Below are 23,191 nucleotides of genomic sequence, written 5' to 3' on the forward strand. Positions count from 1 at the left end.
CTGACATATTTTCACAAAATCTTTGGCCTCAGTGGCATTTTCCAAGCAAGAATCCCTCTTCTCTAAAACCTGCTGGCATCTCATGATGTTGGGAGGCGGGCAGGGCTGGGGCAGGCTGTGCTGGGCTGGAGGCACAGCTCCTCTGCTCCTTTCCCAGCTGACGAGGCTGGAGCTGAAATGCCCGCCCTGCTCCCTTGCTGGCAGCAGTTTCCTGCTGAGCAGCAGCATTTCCCCAGGGAGGTTTGTGTGCCCACGGTGTCACTTGGGCTGTCACTCGCTTTTGGACACAGGACAGGCCAGTGTCACCAAAAGCAAGGGGAGGACAGAGGCTGGTGAGATGTCACAGTGATCCTGAGCAGGGGGTTCTGGCACAGGGTGAATTAACCCTCTGGCAGCAGGGGTTTGCTCATTTGGATGTTTTCCCTCCTTCCATATACAGCAAACTTGGCACACATACATCCTACATCTTCTGTAGGGTCTTATACCCATAAGACCCTGAGGTGGGGTAAACCCATCTGGCCTGGGTTTATCCCACCTCTGTCAGGTTCATCCCACCTCTGTCAGGTTCCCTTTGGAGCTGAAGAGCAGCTCAGTCCACCAAAAACCTCCTTGGGTGTTGCCAGTGCAGCATCCTCCACTTGGAAAAGGCTCAAGGGGACCTGGGCTCCTCGGCAGCGCTTCCATGGATGTGTCCCCATCTGCTTTAGCACCATGGACATGGGGCTGGAAGCCCAAAGAGGCTCCCTGGTGTCCCAAGGGTGGCAGGGGACCACATTAACCTTTCCTCTCCCCTCCCCTGAGCCACTACCAGCCCCTGCCAGCCCGTTTGCTGGCACAGCATCCCGGTGCCAGGCTGTGCCAGGCTGGAGCAGCAAACGGCTCCGGTGCCCATCCCACCTCAACACCCCCTCCCACGCACCTCTGCAGCTTTCTGGGCAGCTCTGGGATGGGGAGGAGGGAGTTTGGGAATTTACAGGCTTTCTTTTGCTGCAAGCAAACGGGCAGGAAGGGGAAAGGGAGAGTAATTAGCTGTCGCCGTTGTTCTGTACCTGCGATGGTGGGTGAAATTAATGGGAAGCAGCAGAAGTCAGGGCGACGTGAACCGACTCCCAACCAGGCCTCCTCTTTGCTCCCTTCAGATCTCTCTATTTGCCAATCTTCTCGTGGCTTTTGATGTCTGTTGTGTGTCTGTGGGGTGTTTTTTTGCTGTTATTATTTATCACTCGCAGTAAGAAAGAGAATCTTTAAAGTGGCAGAAGAAAATGGGAAGGTTTAAAATTGCAGGAGGCAGAGTCCCTGAGCATTTCGGGCTCCTGAGCTGATGATTATTTTTGTGGAGCGATGGGGAGCCGGTGCAGGCAGGGAGGGCAGTGATACAAATCTCAGTCTGTGCATCCACACAGAGCTCTCGCCCCCAGGGCTGGCAGAGACCTTTGCAAATAATGTTATCTTTGGAGGCAGAGGGAGACATGTGCAGCCACCCTCCAGCACCAGCTGCAGTTTGGGGACCACTGCACTTCCAAAGGAAGGTGTAGGACTGACAGACAGACACACAGACATAGCTGGGAAGAGGGAGACAGCCCTCCCAGCTGCTGCATGGTGTTGAGCACAGCAGTTGTGAGCAGCTCTTCGTAGCTGAGGGATGTTGCAGAACTCCAACAGGTGCTGCAGCAGGAGCAGAGGTCAGGAGGAGCCAGGGGACATTTATTTGCCAGCCACCCAAGGGACTGTGCTGCCCCACTTCTTCCCATCCCATAGCCAGACAGGGATCACAGCAAGTGCAGTCCAAGCAAGTTCCAGCCACCCCTGCTGGGCTGAAGCCCAGGCTGCTGCTGCCTGAATCCCAGCTCTGTGAGTGGCAGCCCCACCATCCCCCTGGTCCTGCTGAGCCAGGCTCAGAGCCATCCCACAGCCATCCCAAGCTCAGAGCCATCCCACAGCATGCCCTGTGCTCACCTCCACGTGCTTCCCCCTGAGCACTGTTTGTTTGTTGGCTCAGTAAGGCAGGAAAGCCCTTGCTCAGTAAATACTGTTTTATCTCTGAACAACAGCTCACTGTCGCTCATCAAATATTAATCCAAACTCAACTGCTTCTTAACGAGATTTTCTTTGAAGGCATTGGGGCTGGAATACACCTGGTGGGAGGCAGTCCTGGCTTCCCCCGGCTTTGCCCAGTGAAAACAAAGGGACAACAACAGGGAAAAGCTCCCTGGTCTGGTTCCTCCACCCTTTTCCATAGGATAGGCATTTCCCACCCAGCTTTAGGAAAACAAGTGGATGAAGAGCCCAAGAGCCTTTGGTGTCTCCAAGGATTGAACATGCCCAGGTACAGGTTTGGGGTGTTTTGGCTACTGGCCTTGGCAGAATTTTGTGGATTTAGATAGATACAGAAAGATTTCATCTGGTATCAAGGAGCTGTGAGAGGGAAAGAGAAAATCACAATGTGCATCATCTGTGCTTTGGCCTGCCTGCCTTACACTGTGCAGCTTGGAGGCATTCCTCCCACGGAGACACATTCCCACAGTTGGTTTGAACAAACCTGGGGAGAAATTCAAACTCCACAGAGCTTTGCTGCTCTTTACCCTTTGAGCCTTGTCTGCACCATTTGGGGACCTGCTGGCATCTCACCAGATTTATTCATGACATGCCTCAGCTCCCACGGGGGAGTCAAGTTCTGCAAGAGCACCTGCCCCATGTCCTGCTGGAAATGCCTTGGAAGTTTGCTCAGACACTTGAACCAGCTCCCTCGTGGCTCAGCATTGCTTTGGTGCCTGGCAAAGAGCAGGAAAAGCAGCAGAAATCTGGGAAAGCCTTACCAAAGGGATGAGGAATGGAGGAGGGAGTGAGCAGCTGCTGAGCCCTTGCTTGGCTTGGCAGAATCACTGCACTTTCCCTGCCCCAGTGGATGTGGCTGGATGGACCAACTCCCTGCCAGGAGCACTTCCATCATCAGTCAGTCGTGGGCTCAGCACACTGACCCAGCTGCTCCAAAACAAATCCCATGGAAAGAGCCAAGAAACATTCCCTGCCATCCCTGAGTGGCTGGTTATGGCAGAGGGGAAGCCCAGAATGAAGGTCAGCAAGTTGTGGAATCACAGAATCAATTAGATTGGGAAAACCCTCTAAAACTGAGTCCAACTTTTACCCCTGCACTTCCAAGGCCACCACTAATCCATGTCCCCAAGTGCCACATCCACACATCTTTTAAATTCTTCCAGGGATGGGAACTCCACCACTGTCCTGTTCAAATGTCTGACCCACATTTTAGCCAAGAAATGTCTCCTAATATCCAATCTAAACCTCCCTTGATGAAATTTGAGGCTGTTTCCCCTTGTCCCACATTACTGATTCACATGGAGTACCCAGGGAATCCCATCCCTAATTCCTCACACTCACTTCCCAGGGATCAGATCTGTTCCCATGCCAGAGGTCTGTCCCCAGGGAGACATCCTTAGCAGGATAAAAGGGAAGGTAAAATAAAACTGCCTCCCACATCCAGGCAGTGAGGAGAGCTGTGCTCATGAACTGGTGCACCCTGTTCCATCATGCATGAGGATCTATAATATCTATAATAGAGTCAAGGATTTCAGGTCTCAGGGAAGGAGGAGACACAGGAGTTGTTTGCTGCTTCCAGGTGGGATAAGCAGAAGGAGAAATCACCCCAGACAGTGGGAACAAGATGGCTCTGTTCCAGTTAGATCTCCATTGCTTCTCTGCTTGGTCAGTCAAGCTTCTGGATGTGCACAGATCCCTGTTCTGGGTGAAAGGCCAGGGAAAGGCATGTTTGGGGTTTAACACCCTTTCAGAGTTGTCCCTACCTCTTCCAGTCAGCTGAATATATTCACACTGTATGGAATAAATCCATAGGCTGTAAAGGCCAGAAGGGATTATTGGATCGTGGGAAGCTGATCAGAGATTCAGGGCAATGATTTCATTGGCAACTTTTGAGAGAGAAGTGGCAAATGATCCATTTAATGGGCACTGCCTCCAGCCAAGCCACAGCCAGGGTTGTTTTCCCTCTTCTGGCACTATAAAACCTGGATATATTTTAATATGCAATTCTGGTGGCTTTGAAAGGTGTCTCCTGGGAGCTGGTGTGTTTTCCTGTTCTTGCTTTCCTCTGCCTGTTCCTGGAAGGCCCAGGATAAAAGTGACCAACCCCTCGTGCCTGGCATTCCCAGAGCTTCTGATCACCAAGACCACAACCAGGGAGGAGGATCTGCCATATTAACTCCTATTAAATTACAATCATGCCTCTCTTAATATTTAAAAGTGACTGTCAAGGGTTTGAAATGCTGCAGGGCCCCGGTGGCTGCAGACAAGGTGTGAAGTCTGTGGGTGCATGGGCACTTTTCTCCATATTCATTGCACTCAGTGTCCCTCTCACAGGAAAATCACCCAGACTTCTCCTCCAGGGACTGCACAGGGACCCTTTCAAGGCTAGTTTGGATGGGCCTTGGAACATCTTGGTCTGGTGGAAGGTGTTGGAATGAGATGAGCGTTAAAGGTCCTTTCCCACCCAAACTGTTCTGGGATTCTATGGGATCATCTGTGATTCTATTCCACCCCAAATTCTGTTCTGGGGCAGCCCTATAAGAGCTTCTGCAGAGTCTCAGGGGTTCCCAGAAGGCTGCAGAGAGATGAGGAGGAGAGTGGAGAGCAGCTCAACAAATGTCTGGTCCAGACCAGATGCACTTCAGCATCTTGAAACTGAACGGTCACTTTGGTTTTGCTGCCATTTCTTGGCACACTTTGGACCTTCTCCCCCCCAGCCAGCTCCCTCCTCTAGTCCAGTCTGGGAAAGTTCTCATTTCTGCCAGTGTGCAGTTTTTGTTGCCCTGCTCCCCCTCTCCCATCTGCTGCCTCCCCTGCAGTGGCCGTGGCTGCCGTCTGTCCAGCCGCAGGACGCTGGCAGCCCATCTGCCGTCCCTGGGCAGGGCTGCCACCTCTCCTGCTGCCTCCCCAGCCAAACCTGGCAGGGGAGGGAAGAGAAGCTGGAGTGGGGAGGGGGCCCGCAGGCATTTCACAGCAGTAACAGAATAAATCTAATTTATAGACATAGCAAAATGCAGCTAAAGCAGGAGTTGAAATAAATGCAAAGCACACCGAGGTCTCAAGTTATCGGCACTGTAACATTTTTCCTGACTATCTCTGTTTTCCTGCCTGGGTTTGTCTTTGTAGCTTCCTCCCAGACAACTGGACCTTTGCTCTGAAGTGAAAATGAAAGCTGGGAAAAAAAAAAATACTAGGAAATGAATTCTTCAGATCTCCTTCGTGATGCATCAGCCCCATCTGCCAGCTCTCTGTGACAGGGAGCAGAGCGTGGCTGGGTGGCAGGTGGAGAGACAGGCTTTAGAAAAAGGAAATAAAGTAAAATAAAAGGCACAACTATCCCTGCAGCTGGGAAGTGAGACTGGGCTGCTGGGGGGGCTCTGCCAAGGCACAGAGCTCCAGGTGAGACTGGGAAGACAGGGCTGGAAGAGCCTTCACTCATGGAGGTGTGAGGACAGGGAGATTTGTCTTCCCATTCCCTGGCTTGTCAAGGTAATGGGAACAAGCGGGTGGGAGATGTTCAGAGGCAGCTTGAACTAATTAGGAGAGAGAATAGAGGGGAGAGAGTCTGATGGAGGGGGGAAAGGCGGGGGGAAGGAAAACGCTTTGTACTGGTGAGCACCATCCCTGACACAGAGATGATGAAAGGTACCAGAGCACAGTGATGGAGCTCTGCCATGGTGGGGCTGCCAGAGGGGGCTGGGGGTTCCAGGAGAGCTCACAGAAACATGGGGTGCCCCATGGTGGGTGGTGCTCATCCCCATCCCAGCCAGGACCAGCAGCATCCCAGGAGTCGGCAGCATCGGGAGTTTTCCAAACTCTGCTCCAGCCCTTTCCCAGCCTCAGAGTGAACCTGTCTCCATCTCATTTCCAGCAGACCTTGGGGCTGTGGTTGTGTGCTCCCAGCCTTAGAGTGAACCTGTCTCATCTCATTTCCAGCAGACCTTGGGGCTGTGGTTGTGTGTTCCCAGCCTTGTCAGTCACCCCTCCTTCCAGACTTGCTCCTGGAGCTGGGAATGTGATTCAGAAGGGAGCATCATTGCCTCCTCTGGCCAGATCCCCTCTCCCTTTGCAAGAAGTGGCAGCTTTTTGTGCCTAATTTAGCAGTCTTTAATCTGAGTTATTCCAAACCACACTTGCCACTTCCTTCATGCGTTCCCGCAGGATGATGGGCTGATTTCACAGAACGAAAAGCCTTAAGCAAATCTTGTCACACAAGAAAATTGATTTTTCAAAACTGACTTTTACAAGATTACTGGTGGTTTTTTTCCCCCTCATCTTTCTTCTATATCGTTCCCTTCCAGTCTCACGAGGTGGCTTCAGATCTAAGGAAATTAGAGATGCTGTGACTAAATTGAAAATGTAAAAATGGGGAGAAAGAGGGGAAAAAGACACCCAGCACCTCCTCTGCTGCTGCCTCTGAAGGCTACAGCTGCATGTGCTTGTGAAGGGGCAGAGCTGTCTCCTTGACCTCTCCCACTGCCATAACATCAATGCCACATCACAGCAGAGTCTGTCCAAGGATTGTGCCAACACCTCACAGGCAACATCCCCTGATGCCCATTCCTTGGTGATCCCAAGATAGGTCATGGGGTTTTTTCGTTCTCTCCCTCAATCTGTACATATTATTTTATCTTTTGGAATTAAAAAAAACAGTTTCCCCCTGCTGCTCAGTTCAGAGTCATCTCAATGTGTTTTGTTAAAAAAAAGAAGACAGAGGAAGAGTTGCCTTGAAGTTGTTTCAGACAGCTTAAAATATGCTAAGCTTTTGTGTTTCTGCCACATAAATAATGAATCCTCTTACAGCTTCTGAGTCAGGAAAGACGTTGATTTAAGAGGCCTTCAGCTCTGTTTGAGGCTTTTCTGCCAGAAAGGGAGGAATGTGACCAGGGACGAGCGAGGCATGAAGGATGAAGCAGAGTGTGCAAGGAGGATGTGGGATAGGGACAGAGGTGGCACCCACCACAGCCCTGCAGGAGCTGTTCTAAGGGATTTCCCTCCTTGATTCCCTCTTTGCTCCTTTATTGCAGATTGCTGGGGCTAGAGATGTGTTTAAATGGAGAACAAATCTGTGAGCATCTACTTCTGTCACTGTCTCTGCCCCAGTAAACCAGTGGGGATTTGGTGACTGCAGCAGCATGAGTTGTTGTTCATGTGACTCCTTCCCCAAGTGCCACCCTTGGAGATGTCTCTGCCAACAGAGCAGTCAGGAGAGCTGCAAAATGTGGGCCAGCAGGCATGGCAGGGGAATGGGAAACCCACTGCGTGCTGGTGTGCCACAACAAACCCAGTGGGTCCCACAACAAACCCAGTGGGTCCCACAACAAACCCAGTGGGTCCCCAACAAACCCAGTGGGTCCCCAGCAAACCCAGTGTGTCCCCAACAAACCCAGTGTGTCCCCAACAAACCCAGTGGGTCCCCAGCAAACCCAGTGTGTCCCCAACAAACCCAGTGGGTCCCCAGCAAACCCAGTGTGTCCCCAACAAACCCAGTGGGTCCCAGGTGCCCTCCAGGGCCGCGTGTCCTGTGGCCTCCCCAGTACCATGACCGGATGACCGGGCACTGGCAGAGGGCTCAGCTGCTGGAACGTGGATCCACTGCTGAGCTAGAGCTGGAGGTCAGGCTGAGTTCATCAGGAAACAGCAAAAAGAGGAGAAGCAAGGGCCAAGCTGGCCTTGAGCTGGGGCAGGGGAGCCTTTCCTCCCCAAACCTGTGTGACAGTGGTACCTGTGCCAAGGACGTGCTGTGCACCCTGAGCATCCTCTCCACCTGGCATGGAGTTATCTTGGCACAACTGTTTGGGGTACACAGCACCTACCCTTGCACACCCCATTCCAGAGAGACCCCAAAGGAGTTCTGGGATTGAGGAGTAACCCTGTTCACTTCAGGTCTCAAAAATACCCTTGGCTTTCTGTTCCGCTCCAGAAGCTGCAGGCAAATATTAAAGCAAAGAGAAAAGGCAGGGTGTTGTCTCTGGGTTAGAAAGTTGTTTGTAAAGGATCAACCAGCATTTATTGCTTAGCTCCACTTTGTTACTGCAGTGGGTAGTGAAGAACTTCATGGTTGTTACTTTTGGGGATGTCTTTTTTTCTTTTTTAATGCTGTTTCATGCTGTTCTATGGAGAAGTCGATAAATAATCACAGAGCTCTCTGGGTCAGTCTCTTGTACCAGGACAGAACCATACTGGGTTGTTTTCCCATGACATGGCTGAGAAGGGCAGAGCTGTGCCAGGGTGTCAAGGGCACTCCAGAGGTTTGTGAGAGAAGAGGGACTTGACCATAATTTTGGGGATGGATGGATGGATGGATGGATGGATGGATGGATGGATGGATGGATGGATGGATGGATGGATGGATGGCTGAGGGAGCTGGGGTTGTTTCAGCTGACAAAAAGGAGGCTCAGGAGAGACATTATTGCTCTCTACAGCTGCCTGAAAGGAGCTTGTGGTGAGGTGAGGGTTGGTTTCTTGTCTCAAGTAACGAATACTAGAATAAGAACAAACAGCCTCACGTTGCACCAGCAGAGGTTTATATTGGATGTTAGGAATAATTTCTTCCCCAAAAAGGTTGAACAGCCCTGGCACAGTCTCCCCACTCCTGGAGGGATTTAGAAGGTGTGTAGCTGTGGCACTTGGGGACAGGGGTTAGTGGTGGCCTTGGCAGTGCCAAGTTATGCCCAGACTCGATGATCTTGGAGGTCTTTTCCAAATTGAGCAATTCTGTGATTCCATGGATGAACTTCCTACTGAAAAGATGAACAGATTTTTGGTGAACTCCTAGCTTTATTCTACTCCCCTGTGAGCTGCCTGTGTGTTTGCATTAGCACAAGGGAACACTTTGGATATTTATTATTCCTCCTCATGACTTGCCAGATCTCCAAGCTGCTCACACTCCAGCCAGCAGAAATCCAAGTTCCTTACACAGAAATCCCTGCCCTTGGCATCTTCTGTGAGGAGATTCCCACAAAATGAGGGCTCAGCCCATCTCACCCAGATGACTCAGCTGCCTCTGTTGATAATCCTGACATGAACCTGATATCCTGTTGATAATGCTAATGTGAACCATCTGATCTAGACACAGTTGAGCCCTGAATAATTAACTGTCCTGGCAGGGCAGGCCAGGGAACCTGCCAGAGAAGGAGCTGACCAACCTGAGGACGTGCCAGGAGTCAGACAGAGCACAAGGGATGGGAACAGTGGCTGTCATAGGGAAGGAGAGGCTTTAGGGGCACTGCTAGGGCTGGACAGTCAGACAGCGCTGGCTCAGGCTGGTGGGCACCATTTTTGGTGGCCCAAAGCATTGCCTGGGCTGTTTCTCATGTCCAAGCTTGGCCATTATCCTTGAAGAGTCAACACAAACTTGGCCCGAGGTCTGTCTGCTCTCGCCATGCCAGAGAGAGGGCAGACCCTCTCATGCTGCAGAGATCAAACCACAGAGCCCTTGAAAACATCCCAAAGTCAGGACCAGGTCAAAGCCTCAGAGGAGCTTTAGGAGCCAGCCAAGAAAAAGAAAATCCTTGGAGAAGACCCAGACACCCAGCAACTCTCTGCTGCATGAGTTCCATGTGCAGAAAGGCACAAGCCATTCCTGCCTGCTTTGCCAGTCATTTCTGCCCTGAAATGTGTGGATTTGGCAGCTCCACTGATCTGGAACATGAGGTCCCAGCCCAGCACCACTTTCAAGATCCCCAAGAGCAGCTTTCTTATTCTGATGAAGACCTCTGAGTTTCTGTCTCCATTCACCATTGTCTTTTTCCTGCCAATCTCAAAGGAATTTCACATCGAGGTGTAAAGTTGCAAAGGCCTCAAGCACAGGTGGAAAATAAGAACTGGAATAGAGGGAAAGGCAAGTTCCAGCAGCTTTACAGCACCAGGATTCACTTTGCACTGAGCAGGAGGATAAACACAGCAGAGAATTAGCTCTTCAAGATGCCAGCATCCATAAATCTGGCTAAAGACATTCTGCTACGGGGGTGGAGTGGGGTAGGAAGACCCCAGAAAAGACTAATCCTGTTAAACGATTTGAGAAAACACAAACCACGTGATGAAATTGGATTACCCAAAATAATAGTTAAGCTATTAGTCATGTCTATTGTGTGGCTGGCTAAGTCAAGATGATGTAGGCAGGAAAAATGAAATGCAGCATCACTGCCAAAGGGGTAGAAAACTCCCCGAGGAGAGGTGACACCTCCAAGCTCATCCAGGACTGGGGGGTGACTCACAGCCCCAGTGTTTCCCCAGGATAAGCAGTTTTGGCAGCTGGCTGTCATAGTCTGAATGGTTTTAAACTTTCCCTGCATACATTAAAATGAGGAATTTAATGTTCATAATTTAACTTGGGGGGAGAAGTACAATTTTCATATGATTCCATGACTCTGGGGCCAAAGTTTCTTAAATCTTAAGTCCCCTCCTTAGAGGGAAGAGAAGTTATTGTGAAAGAGGGTGAATTTGTGAAAGGGGAGGGACAGAAAAATATCCACAGTGGCAAGAGAAGTGCCAAACAGGGATTAATGGGGACAGGTTTGGTGCCCAGCTCTGTCATGTGATGGGGTGGAGGAGGAGGGGGAATTTTAAACAGCAGGATTAAAACAGCACTTCTAAAGCATCTGTATTTTGTTTTGATCTGTCACAAAAACAGCTCGATTTGCAGAAGGAATCATCCAGTCCATGAAGTTTGATGCTTTCCCTTTGAAACAGTAACAGCTTTTCCAGCAGGGCCTCTCAGGTTTCCTTCCAGGGGAGGGATGAGGGTCCTTCCCAACCCCTGGTGCAGGGAAGGACCAGGGGGACACGGTGGGATGGGCTTTGGTGACCCCTCTGTCTTGGTTTGAAGAGCCAGGTGTCTGCTAAGGAAGGAAGGAGCCTTCCTTGAAATGGAAAATGTAAACCCCCTCCCCCTGAATTATTGTAATTTTGAAATTAAGGGGCTCTCAGGCAAAGATATGGGAGCAGGAATAACAGTTCTTCACTAGGAAAATTAAAAATGCAAATGCAATAGTACAAACGACAACAAAAAACCACAACCTGTCCCCCTGTGTGTCAGGGGGTGGCACAGCCCCATCCCATGGGGGCTCAGCCCTCCTGCAGTGCCAGCTGTGGCTCTGCTGGAGCAGGGATCCTGCACAAGGGGGGAGTTTTCCTCTGCAGCTCCAGGGCTGCTGCAGATGGGCCTGGGCTCCCTCTGGCCATGCAGGGCAGCAGAAGCTGCTCCTCTGGCAATGCACTGGGCAAAGGCTGCTGGGCTGTCCCAAAGCTCAGATTGGATCCAGGTAGGAATGCTTGGCTCCTCCCCTGGGCGCAGCATCTCCCCATGGGATGGTGGAATTGGATCAGCCATGCAGGGACACTCAGTGGCCATGGACAGAAGAGAATTAATAATTAATGGCACATGAACAGCAGAGATCTCCTGGAGGGAGGATTGGCTATGGGAGAGATGAAGAAAAACTGCCCCATGAACAGCAGAGAACTGCCCCAGCTCTGACAGATGGGGATAGAACACACAGCCCCATTTCCAACCTAAGACACCAGCAGGGTTTGATCTCTGGCCCCCATCAGTGAACACCTGAGAGGTGATGATTTACCGTGGGCTGGGCCAGACCACAGCACAGCAGCCAAGGATCCATGGCCAGGGTCTCTCTGTGCTGCTGGCAGCTGACATCACCTCAGTGCTGTGGGAAGTGCCCACACTCCCTGGCCATGAACAGCAGAGATCTCCTGCAGGGAGGGCTGGTTGTGGGAAAGATAAAATTGCCCAATGAACAGCAGAGAGCTGCCCCACCTCTAACAGATGGGAAATAGAATCCCCCAAACCATACCTTACAACCCAGGGCACCCTCCCTGCTGCTCAATCCAGCATCCCCAGTCCTCGCGGGTCTGCCCCACCCTGCCCACCCTGGGCGCACCTGCACTTTTAGGCAGGCTTACTCCCCCCGTGCCCTGGCCAAGCCCTGCCCCTGGGCTCTGGGACCCCTCGCTGTCTCTGGAGCTCTGTGCAGCCCAGCTGCAGCCCTGGCAGTGCTGGTCCATTGATTACCTGCACGGCTCATCAGCCCTCTCCAACTATTCCCCACGGTTGATCAGTCAAGTCATTGACAAGTTAACAGCTTTGTTTACTTCTCCCTCTCGCTTCTGCAGCCAATTTGTTCTGATCACTGTGCTGAGAGAAAGGCTGTTTTGATTGGTTTCTCACCCAAAATGAACCATGGTGGGTGCATGGACTGGTGGCATGGCTTTAATTGTGTCACCTGGGAGAGAGAAACCTTCTCACCCCACTTCTTTCAGGTGCCTGTGCCTTGGGCAGCACAGACCTGACCCCAGGGTGTCCCTGATAATCTCTCCTCCGGTACCCCAGCTGAACTCTCATTGAACATCTTCAGGTGTGATTTGGGCAGCTCTAAGTAGCTCCTCATGGATTTTTCCCACCCACGGGACCTGCTGATGGTGAGGAGGAGATGCAAAACCCAGGCACTGCCCTTGAAGCCTGCGGCTGATGAGCAATCAGGTTCATCCCAGCCTCCTGGCTTGGCAGGAGTGGGAGCACTGGAGCTGAGATGAGATGAAAAATCAAGCCAGAATTTTCCTCTGCAGTGAGGTGTTATTATTATCATCAAAATCCTGGAGTGTTTAAAAACAATCCAAGCCCAGTAGCAGCAACTGGTGCATCGTGGTGAGCGCAATCAGACACCAAAAATGTCCTTGTCAGGGGTAAAAGTCTGAAATTTGGGGAAAAGGTTGCAATCTTTCTCCTTGTTTATTTGATTAAAAAATTAAAAAACATATGCGGAAAAAGTAGGGAGGGGAGATGGGCAAAGCTGGCATCTCTGCATCTAAGCTGTGGCATTTCCACCATTAGAACTCAAGGTTCACTTCGTGGTGGAGCCAAGATCCCTAAATTGGGATAGAGAGGTTTGGGAAGAGGTGATCACTGCAGCAGCTGTGTGTGCATGGAGGTTTGTCAGGATGGGAGCTGAAGGCTTGGAAATATTTCCTTGAGTACAATGGATACGATACACAAGAAATACCTTTCCATGTGCTTTCTTCCCCTGTAGTCAGCACAGGTGAGGCCACATCTCAAATTCTGCGTCCAATTTTGCGCCCCTTACTACACAAAAAGACATTGAGGTGCTGGAGCATGTCCAGGGAAGGGAACAGAGCTGGGAAGGAGCTGGAGCCCCAGGAGTGGCTGAGGGAGCTGGGAAAGGGGCTCAGCCTGGAGAAAAGGAGGCTCAGGGGGGACGATGTGGCTCTGCACAGCTCCTGCCAGGAGGGCACAGCTGGGGGGGGCAGGGGAGGGGTGGCAGGGACAGGACAGGAGGAAATGGCCTCAAGGTGCCCAAGTCAGGTTTAGGTTGGATATTAGAGAAGATTTTTTTATGGAAAAGATTGTCAGGCATTGGGACGGGCTTCCCAGGGCAGTGGTGGCATCACCATCCGTGGAGGTGTTAAAGAAACCGCGTGGTTGTGCTGCTTAGGGACACCTTGGGGTCAGTGCAGCCTTGGCTCTGCTGGGTCAGCAGTTGCACTGATGACCTCAGAGCTCCTTTCCAAGCTGAACAATTCCCTGGGTCTGTGATTCCACAGCCCAGCCCTGTGCTGCAGGGCCAGCCCAGGCTCAGCCAGAATCCTCAGGGCTCTAAGCTGGATGGAGCCCAGGATGGGAGGCGCAGCCGTGTAATGCAGATGGGGAGAGGTTGCCCAGGGCTGATAAATGAACCCACACTCCGAGGGGGAGGTGGAGGAGCCACACGAGCCCCACACATCTTCATTAGGCAGGGAAAAGAGGAACAACCCCATACATCACCATTATGAAAATTTACCCGTAATAAAGAAATAATTTGTGCGATGCATCACGGCGGAGCCGCGCGGGGGGTACCGCGACACCGCTCGGGCTGGGAACCTCGCTCCATCATTTCTCACAAGGCTGGCACCAGCAGGAGCCATCCATTGTCCCTGTCCCCTTTGGACCTCCAAAGGATGCCAGAATGTCATCCTCAAAGCATCCATCCTGTGGAGGATAGCAAGGCTCTGGGGCCTGGGGGGTTTGGGGTGGTGCTCAGGGCACCCCGCTGGCGACAGCTCTCCTGTGAGGGTGAGGGGAGGGGACTGTCACATCACACCCAGGAACTGAAGGTACTGCTGGCAATAAAGCAACAAAACCCATTCTCTGAGCAATTTGTAGCAATTAATAGCCATTCCCAGGAATGAAATGTTAATTAATTCTTTCTCTGAGCCATGCATTTATTTAAGGTATTTGTGGGTGTTCTTGGTACTTTTATTAAGCAATTAAAATGCGTCCAAGAAAATATTTATCCATTTTAAGTAATTCTTAGTAAACACAATTTATATGGCAAGCAACCACTTTATTTTGCATTGTTAATTAAAACCGACGACACACTCCACTTCCCCGGGTTATTCGCCACCAGAGCAGCCAGGAGTGCTGCTTCAGAGCTGCTGGCAGCTCCAAAATCCTCCCTCAGAACCTGCAGGGTGGATTTGTGCAGTGCTTGATGGGGCATTTCAGAGCCCCAGCAGCCCCTGTTACCCCCCAGGAGTCCCTGTGCTGCTGTAAGGAGCCGTGGCCTGATGAAGACCTTTCTAAAGAAGATTTAGTTGAGTCCTACAGCTTTCCCAGGGCTGGGAAGTCGGTAGTTTGTTCCCACACACTGGGTGTTGAAGAATTACAAGCCCTTGTAGGGCAGACAGAGAGGGGTGTTTGTTCAGGTGAGCGTGGGCAGGGATGAAGTATTCATGAGCAGGGATGTTAGCAATGCTCCTCCACGGACTGACACCCTGTGGGAGTCCTGGTTTAGGGCAAATTTGGTAGAGAATTTCCAAAGGGGGGCCCCTCCAGTAAGCAAACCCACATGGCCCCTCCCCACAACTGGTCTGGGAAGGATTCCTTGGAGACAAGAGGAAAGAACCTGTTTATTTAACAGGCACAGCACCCCCCAGCACACAAAATGAACAATACCAGGTGACACCACTCTGAAAAAGATGGCAAATTCAGAAAGTCTCTCTCAGGGGTGGTCGCTCTGTTCTCAGTCCCTCCTGTGCTGGGGCAGCTGCTGCAGCCACAAGGTGCAAACTCTCAGTGTTTCCCAGGTCCCAGTCTGGAGCAGGTTCAAGTAGGTCCAAAAAAGGGAAAAGAGAAACAGTCCAGGGAAAATTTGGACTGCTTAGCTAAACTAACTAATGAGCAGAAGGAAGAGTGAGAGCAAAGTGAAAAGAAAAGCAAAAAGCAAAAGCAGCACCATGTACTGCCCTGTCTCTGTGTCCCCCAGGCTGATAAGAAAACCCAAACAAAACTTTCACTCTTCAGAGCCAGTCTTAAAAGCACAGAACATAACATCCAGCATAAACAGAACACATGAATGGGGATACAAGCATCATAACATCACCCTAGGACAGTGGGGTTTGCTGTGCTCTCACTGGGGAACTCTGTGGAGGCTTCACCAGCCTGGCAGCCCAGCCAGAAATAGAATTCATGGGAAAAAGGGATGGAACTGCTGGGCAAAACCTCCTGCAGAAGGGGACGCAGCTGAGCATCCCTCTGATGCCCGGGAAGAGGCTCAGGTGTGTCATCCCAGCTCTTGGCAGTTTTCCTTCAGAAAGCAGAGCTGAAGAAGAAAAAACACCAAGACATGAAAAACAAAACAAAGCCCCAGCATTGTTTAGGAGCTGACAAATCCCAAACTGTCCTCCCTTATTTGCTTGTGTGCACTCTTAGCTGGGAAGCAATCGATGGAGTCAGAAAAATGCTATTTCCCTGAAGAATGTCTCCTTAGAAAAGTTCCTCCCTCCCTCTTCAGTGTTAAAAGGATCCACTGCAGGTATTCTATTTTTTGTTCATTCTTTAATCACCGGTTTTCAGTGCTGACTGTAATAACCCCTTTGAAACTTGGATCAAAATATCTCTTTCCTGGTTTAAATTTGTTTTCTTCCATCACCCGAGCAAATTCAATTTTCAAAAGATACTGAATTGGGAGGCACATGCTACTCCCTCCAGAGAGGCCAGAGGAAAACAAAAGCACATTAGAAATATGAGAAAGGAAACAACAGAATGAAACCCAGCCCACAGGGGAAGAAATGCCCATCTGGGGACACAGACTGAGATGGTGCTCAGTGAAAAGAAATAAAGATGAGAAAATCTGCACATCTCTGTTCTGGAGCCAGGCTGGGAGAGCTGGGGGTGCTCACCTGGAGAGGAGAAGGCTCCAGGGAGAGCTCAGAGCCCCTGCCAGGGCCTGAAGGGGCTCCAGGAGAGCTGGGGAGGGACTGGGGACAAGGGATGGAGGGACAGGACACAGAGAATGGCTCCCAGTGCCAGAGGGCAGGGATGGATGGGATATTGGGAATTGGGAATTGTTCCCTGTGAGGGTGGGCAGGCCCTGGCACAGGGTGCCCAGAGCAGCTGGGGCTGCCCCTGGATCCCTGGCAGTGCCCAAGGCCAGGTTGGGCAGGGCTGGGAGCCACCTGGGATAGAGGAAGGTGTCCCTGCCATGGGACAAGATGAGCTTTAAGGTCCCATCCAACCCAAACCCTTCTGGGATTATGATTCTGTGATCTGCATTGGTCCCAATGGGAGCAGGGTGAATTTGGAGCTGGCTACTCCAAGGGTGCCTGTCAGTGGCAGAGGGCAGGACATGAAGACACCCCCCAGTCACCCAGTGGGGACCGCCCAAGGGGCTCAGGGGCGCTGTGAGAGGTCCCAGAGCATCCCCTCTGCCTGTGCTGCCCTTCAGCCCAAGGCAGTCACAGGAACAGGTCCTGTGGGCAGGGTCCCCCCAGACAGGGCCTCACCCCTCTCCTGGCACAGGGAGTCCCCCTGCCCAGCCCTGCCCCTGCACTGAGTCTGGCCAAGGGTGGAAATCAGCACAAGCAGTGACAGGTGAGGTAGTGGCCGAGTCATCCCAGGAGAGACTAAAGCAGGTGGATTTATAGAGTCTGGAAAAGACCCTGAGTGGCACATTTGCAATCTATAAATACCTTCAAGGGAACAACATAAATGAAAGGAGCCCCTGATCTCCAGGCAGGCAGGACCAGGAGCACTGGCTGGGAGCCAGGCTTGGTGCAGGCCACGATACAGGAGGAAGAAATCACAGAGAGCCACAGCAATGGAGGTAGTGGATGGGGCTGCAGGAGCATCCTCCCCTCTTCTCTGCCCCTTTTTATTCAGGTTCTGTTTATAAAAAACAACTGAATGGTTAATAGGTGAGCAAGGCACGTTATGGGCTCGTTAAAACCTCAGTTAAAACCCTTCTGGCTGTCCACGAGCTCATCACAGGAAGCTTTACAAGAGAGTTATCAGCTGCCATTATTAAAAACCAATTTGACATTATAAAAGATCCATACTGCTCGTTCAGCTGCATTGATTTAGCCATGTTAAGCCTTGGAAAACTGGAGCAAGAACCTTGATCTCTGCTGAAGCACAAAAAATTGGTGTTTGTGACACATCAGGAAATCCTTTTTTGCAGCAGCGATGAGTTTTGAACAAATCCATAAAGCACCATGCCACAGTTGTTGGGAGGTGTTTTCCCAAGCAGCTGCGATGTCAAACAGCTCTTGGAAACTTTGTTCTCTGTTTTGCAACATCCAGAAGGATCTCATCTGAGCTCTGCCCACCTCAAACCCACCTCCAGACACTTCTCCATCTGCTTCCAGTTCCCGGTGGTCTACAGGAACATTGGGAGGATGAACTGCAGGTGCAAGGACATGACCCCACAAGTCACTTTTATCCTCATCTTGAAGCCTCTTTCTTGTCCTTTGCACAGCAGGGAAGGTGCATTTGTGCAAAATAACTGGCACAAGAGAAGCTCTGGATTGTCCCCAGAGTTTGGTGCCGCACCCTGTCCCACTGACTGCTGAAAAAAATGATTTCATTTACCTGCTGCCTCCCTTGAGCACCTGAGGGGCAGAACAGGACCCTCCAGAGGCTGGAAAACTGCTCATGGCTGGGAATCTCTACAGGGACAAAGTGTAAAAGGAGCTTAATGGAGCAGAAATATTCCTGACAAAGAGCATGGGGCATTTCCCCATTTCCTTCCTTCCTTCCTTCCTTCCTTCCTTCCTTCCTTCCTTCCTTCCTTCCTTCCTTCCTTCCTTCCTTCCTTCCTTCCTTCCTTCCTTCCTTCCTTCCTTCCTTCCTTCCTTCCTTCCTTCCTTCCTTCCTTCCTTCCTTCCTTCCTTCCTTCCTTCCTTCCTTCCTTCCTTCCTTCCTTCCTTCCTTCCTTCCTTCCTTCCTTCCTTCCTTCCTTCCTTCCTTCCTCCCTCCTCCCTCCCTCCCTCCCTCCCTCCCTCCCTCTCCCCCTCCCTCTTCTCTTTCATTCCTCTGCAGTTCCTGAGATAGGAATTCAGGCCTTTTGGACAGCAAACCAAACAGGAGACATCAGGAATGTCTCCTGTCCATCCCCCAAGCTGTGCTAAGCTTTGGGCAGGAGATGCCAGACCTGGGGCAGATGTCCCTGTCCCTCTGCTGCCTCATTCCCAAGGAACAGCCGCTCTCACAGCACTGGCAGGTGCCTCCCACAGCCACCAGCAGTGTTCCTGTGGCAGGACAAGGCAGATCCATGGGGAGGCAGGGGAGCAGCATGCTGAGCTCAGCCTTGCAGGCTTGGCTGGGGCTGCAATTCCCTCTGGGGGGAGAAAGGCATCACCAAAGCATCACTGCCCATTCAGACCTGGGGAGCAGCACCTGGAAAGCTCTGTTTGGGCAGGTTTTTCCACACAGAACCTCCCTCATTAACACACAAATCAGCCCTAGAAATAAAACATCTCCTGATTAATTATTGGAGGGGGAGGCGAGGGAGGCAGGGGAGGGAAGCTGAAGTGGCCAGTCAGCATCTGTTAGAAGTGCAGAGATAAATGGAAGGCGAGGGCAGGTCAGTGCATACAAATCACTGCCATCCACTGGGGAACACCTCTCAGAGGCTGTGTCACCACGGGGGAGGCAGAGCAGGTCACTGGCAGGAGGCACTGAGGTTCATTCACAGTGCTCGGGGAATTGGCTCTGGCAGCACTCGGGGTGTTCTCCATTCTGCCATGCACCCGCATTCTGCTCTCTGCAGCCCCACTGAGGCACGCCAGTGCCTGTGGACCTTCAGCGGGAGCTCCCTGCAGCTCCAGTTGTCCTTGGCTGCCTTTGGGGCAGCATTGGAGCAGTGGGGAACCATGGCAGAGTGACAGGAACAAGCAGAGGGAGGCAGGAGACCGCTGGGAGGAGCAGGAGCAGATGCTGCTTGCCTTGAAGGGGACAGCTTTCCCCAAACCACGGCACCGACCCCGTGTGGGGAGCAGCCTCTGCAGCTCTTTCAGCAGCTCCTTCTCTCTCCTTCAGCCTCCTTCAGCGGCTCCTTCCTCTCTCCAGAGCCAGCTCCCAGTGCCTGCATCCTTCCCAACCCATCCAGCACAGCCAGAAGGGGCAGCCCCAAAACAACAAGGCAGAGACTCCTCAGAGAAACCCTCTTCCCTCCAATTTACCTGTCACCTGTTTGGGGAGGATTATTATATGTTTTTTCCCAGGCTTTTTTTCCCTTCCCCAAAGAGTGGCTGGAGTTTCAGACTGCCTGACAGCATCTCCCGCCTTTCCCACCCGCTCCCGAGTGGCAGGTTGCCAGATGGTGCCCCATTAGGTCACATTTGCTCATTGTTTGGCAAACAGGGCTTAATTCAAGTGCTGAGTTGACAGCTTGTTCTCCAAGACAATTTGCAAGTTGCAGTGTTGCAAATGCCAGCTTGGCTTTTCGGGAAATGTTATTTCAGCTGCCTTAAAGGGATAAAGTTCTCTTTGACTGGGGAAAGAAAAAAAAAAAAAAGAAAGAAAGAAAAGGACCAAAGCAGGGAGCAGCAGAAAATGTTTTTAGTGGTTTTGATGTGGAAGGACCAGTAGTGTTGCTGGCAAGCCTTCAGGAAGGGACTGTCATCCCCATCAAGTAGAGACCCCCATGTCCCATTCCTCCCATCACTGAGGTCCTTCACAATCCTAAAAAATGAGGTGTATTCCCAGTGAAACAGAGTAATAGAATGTTGGTTTCTTTTGGAAAGGTTTCTGTAGGGGTACATGTCTGTATCTCTGATGGCTCCTCTCCTCTCTGTGCCTGTAGTCCCTAAATCCCCAGGGAAGGGGATGATGCTGACAACAAGTTCATGTCCCTTCTGAAGTCAGGGGCACTCTGGGCGTGCTGCCCCCAGCACTGTGACAGCTACACGTGGACATGGCAAGAGATACAAAACAGCACCTCAACAATGCTCTGTTTCCTTCTACAGGTGGGCAAAGAAAGGCCAGGTTATAAAGGAAGCCTCTGGTGACTTCTACGAAACCATCGTGGACCACACGTTCTTCTTTGAGCCCGTGTCCTGCGAGGTCACCAATGCTCTGGGCAGCACAAACATCAGCAGGACTGTGGATGTCTACTGTGAGTAACCTGATGGCTTCAGCCTGGCTTCCAGGCTCAGCAGAGCTGCTGAGAATCAGCAGGAAGCAGACAGAGCTCAGTCTGACTTGCCCAGGGTGGCAGGACTTGCAGCTCTCTTTGTAAATGCTCTGGTGGGGTGGTCACTGAGGAGTTGGTCCCTCTGGAGCTGCAGCAGGCACCGTCCTGAGGCTTTTCTTTATTTGGGGCCCATCCACCCCTGCTCCCTGTGCCCTGTTTGGTTGGGGTTCCTGGCTGGCAGAGCCCGTCCCTGCAGTAACTCTGATTTCCTCTGCACAGTCGGGCCCAGGATGGCCACGGAGCCGCAGTCCCTGCTGGTGGACCTGGGCTCGGACGCGGTGTTCAACTGTGCCTGGACTGGGAACCCCTCTCTCACCATCGTCTGGATGAAGCGAGGCTCGGGCGTGGTAAGAACCTCAGGGGGCAGGGCCACGGCCAGGGCAGGGGGGCTGCACTCTCGGGGTCTCTGCTGCTCACAGTGACCCCCAGATGTGTTAGAAAGTCTCTTTTCCCAGCCCAACAGTCAAAGAAGGAGTCAGAGCTCTTCAGTTCTTGTTTGTTGTTTATTGTTTCTTATCTATAAAATTCTTTCTCCTGTCCTGCCGAGGTCTGCTCAGCAGGACAGATAGAGGCACTCTGCCTGCCCCCAGGGGGGTGTTATGTCTTTATACTAAAAACTACGTGTGCAATATTAACAATAACTTTCCAATACTGTAGCTATGATATTTTCTGAAAAATCTTTTCTTTAGGATTTTTTCTCCTGAGAAGCTGGTAGGCCTCAGGAACAAAATGTAACCAATGGTTATCTGCTGCTGTGGAATGCAACAGGTGCATCTGGGATTGGGCTCATGTGGTTGTTTCTAATTAATGGCCAATCACAGCCCAGCTGGCTCAGACTCTCTGTCAGAGCCACAAGCCTTTGTTATCATTCTTTCTTTTTTCTATTCTTAGCCAGCCTTCTGAGGAAATCCTTTCTTCTATTCTTTTACTATAGTTTTAATATAGTATATATCATAAAATAATAAATCAAGCCTTCTGAAACATGGAGTCAGATCCTCGTCTCTTCCCTCTTCCTCAGACCCCTGTGAACACCATCACACAATACCCATCACCTATGTTAGACAGTGAGCTCCTACTCTAAACCAATCTAAAAGTGCCACCATCACAGCAGAAGATGGAGGCCAAGAAGAAGAAGGAGAAAGGCTGGACATGTCCAGATCCCTCCATCTTGCCCCCTGAGCCCCCATGCTAAAAACCCCAAAAATCAATTTTTCACCCAATGACAACTAATTATTATTCTACTTATACTCTTGTGGCCTGCAGATCCTCATCTAAGGTTGGTAACTTGCTCCATGGGTCATAATCAAAACCACAGGGGCATCTTGGGCTCTGTGCCAGGGTCTCTGAGCCCCCTGGCAGGGGTCCTGGCACCCCAGGACAGCCAGAGGGATGTCCTGAGTTCCCACACTGCAGGACCCTTCCCATGGAGCAGAACCAGGTGGTCTGGCAGCTCCAGGCTGCATGAGTGCTGGCTCCTCCAAATGCAGAGCGGTCCTAAGAGTGGGGGAATTTATTTAATGATGATGGACAGAAGGGTTGAACCAGAGCATCACTGAACACCTCACTGATGGGGAGCAGTTCTGCAGTTCACCTGCAGGTGGATCCTTCTGGGATGGACCTTCCTGGCATGTTCCTTCCTGGGATAGACCTTCATGGGATGGTCCTTTCTGGAATGGTCCTTCCTGGGATGGACCTTCCTGGGATGGACCTTCCTGGGATGGTCCTTTCTGGGATGGTCTTCCAAGGGATGGTCCTTTCTGAGATGGACCTTCATGGGATGGTCTTCCAAGAGATGGTCCATTCAGGGACAGACCTTCCTGGGATGGTCCTTTCTGGAATGGTCCTTCCTGGGATGGTCCTTTCTGGAATGGTCCTTTCTGGAATGGTCCTTCCTGGGATGGTCCTTCCTGCCCACAGGCCTGGGATCTCACACCCTGCATGTTCACCCCAGCACTCCCTGCTGTCAGCTGGAGCCTGCTCCAGGGAGGAGTTTGGATCTGTCCCAGCAGACTCGTCCACGTCTCTTTTGTACTGGAAATCCTAAGGAGCTTTGCCAATCATAATCTCAGCTCAGTCAGGCCCAGGAAGCAGGAGATGCTCTGATCCCTCCTTACAGACAGGAGGGCTGAGCAAAGCCATGGGAAAAAGCTAAAGGAGGGCTGAGATGTGAAACTCATTCAGAGGCACACACAGGTGTGGGTTTGAAAAGCATCTCCCATCTCCACCTGGGCAGATCTGTGGATGGGGAATGCTCAAGGCTGTAACTGGAGAGCTGGATCCCCACAGAGGGGCTGAGTCTTGTCCTCCTCCAGGGACACTGAGGCATTAATTGCTGGGCTGCTTTTTCCAACCATAATGACCTTGGTGAAGGCCATCTCCTGGGGAGAAATTATAGACTTGGGAGAGCTGATGGCTTGAATCAGCAAAGGAGTCCCAGTGGGTCAGTAATTCCTGGGTGGTTTCTCTGGGTTATCACTGCAGGCTCTCACGCACAGATTGTTGTTCTGCTGCCTCGAGGTGGCTGCAGGAGCTGGCAGCAAGGGCTGCCTCCCCGCCCTGCTCCAGCCCAGCCTCCCACCAGGGCTGGCTTTGCTCTCCAGCAGTGCCCAGGCACAGCCCCCTTCCCCCTTTTTATCTGCCTCTCTCCAGCT

The 23,191-nt window shown here is 51.6% G+C and overlaps 1 protein-coding gene across 3 annotated transcripts in view; it reads left to right on the plus strand.

Moving 5' to 3' along the window:
- KIRREL3 (kirre like nephrin family adhesion molecule 3) overlaps nucleotides 1-23,191 on the plus strand; it is a 398,993-nt gene that overhangs the window by 349,096 nt on the left and 26,706 nt on the right. For all 3 annotated transcript variants that reach the window (XM_036397361.2, XM_036397362.2, XM_036397363.2), the window contains 2 exons: nucleotides 20,314-20,462; nucleotides 20,760-20,887. In XM_036397361.2, the coding sequence (XP_036253254.1) occupies nucleotides 20,314-20,462; nucleotides 20,760-20,887 (277 nt within the window). The remainder of the gene's footprint in view (nucleotides 1-20,313; nucleotides 20,463-20,759; nucleotides 20,888-23,191) is intronic.

The sequence above is a fragment of the Molothrus ater genome, chromosome 22 (assembly GCF_012460135.2).
Source record: "Molothrus ater isolate BHLD 08-10-18 breed brown headed cowbird chromosome 22, BPBGC_Mater_1.1, whole genome shotgun sequence".
Classification (NCBI taxonomy): Eukaryota; Metazoa; Chordata; class Aves; order Passeriformes; family Icteridae; genus Molothrus; species Molothrus ater.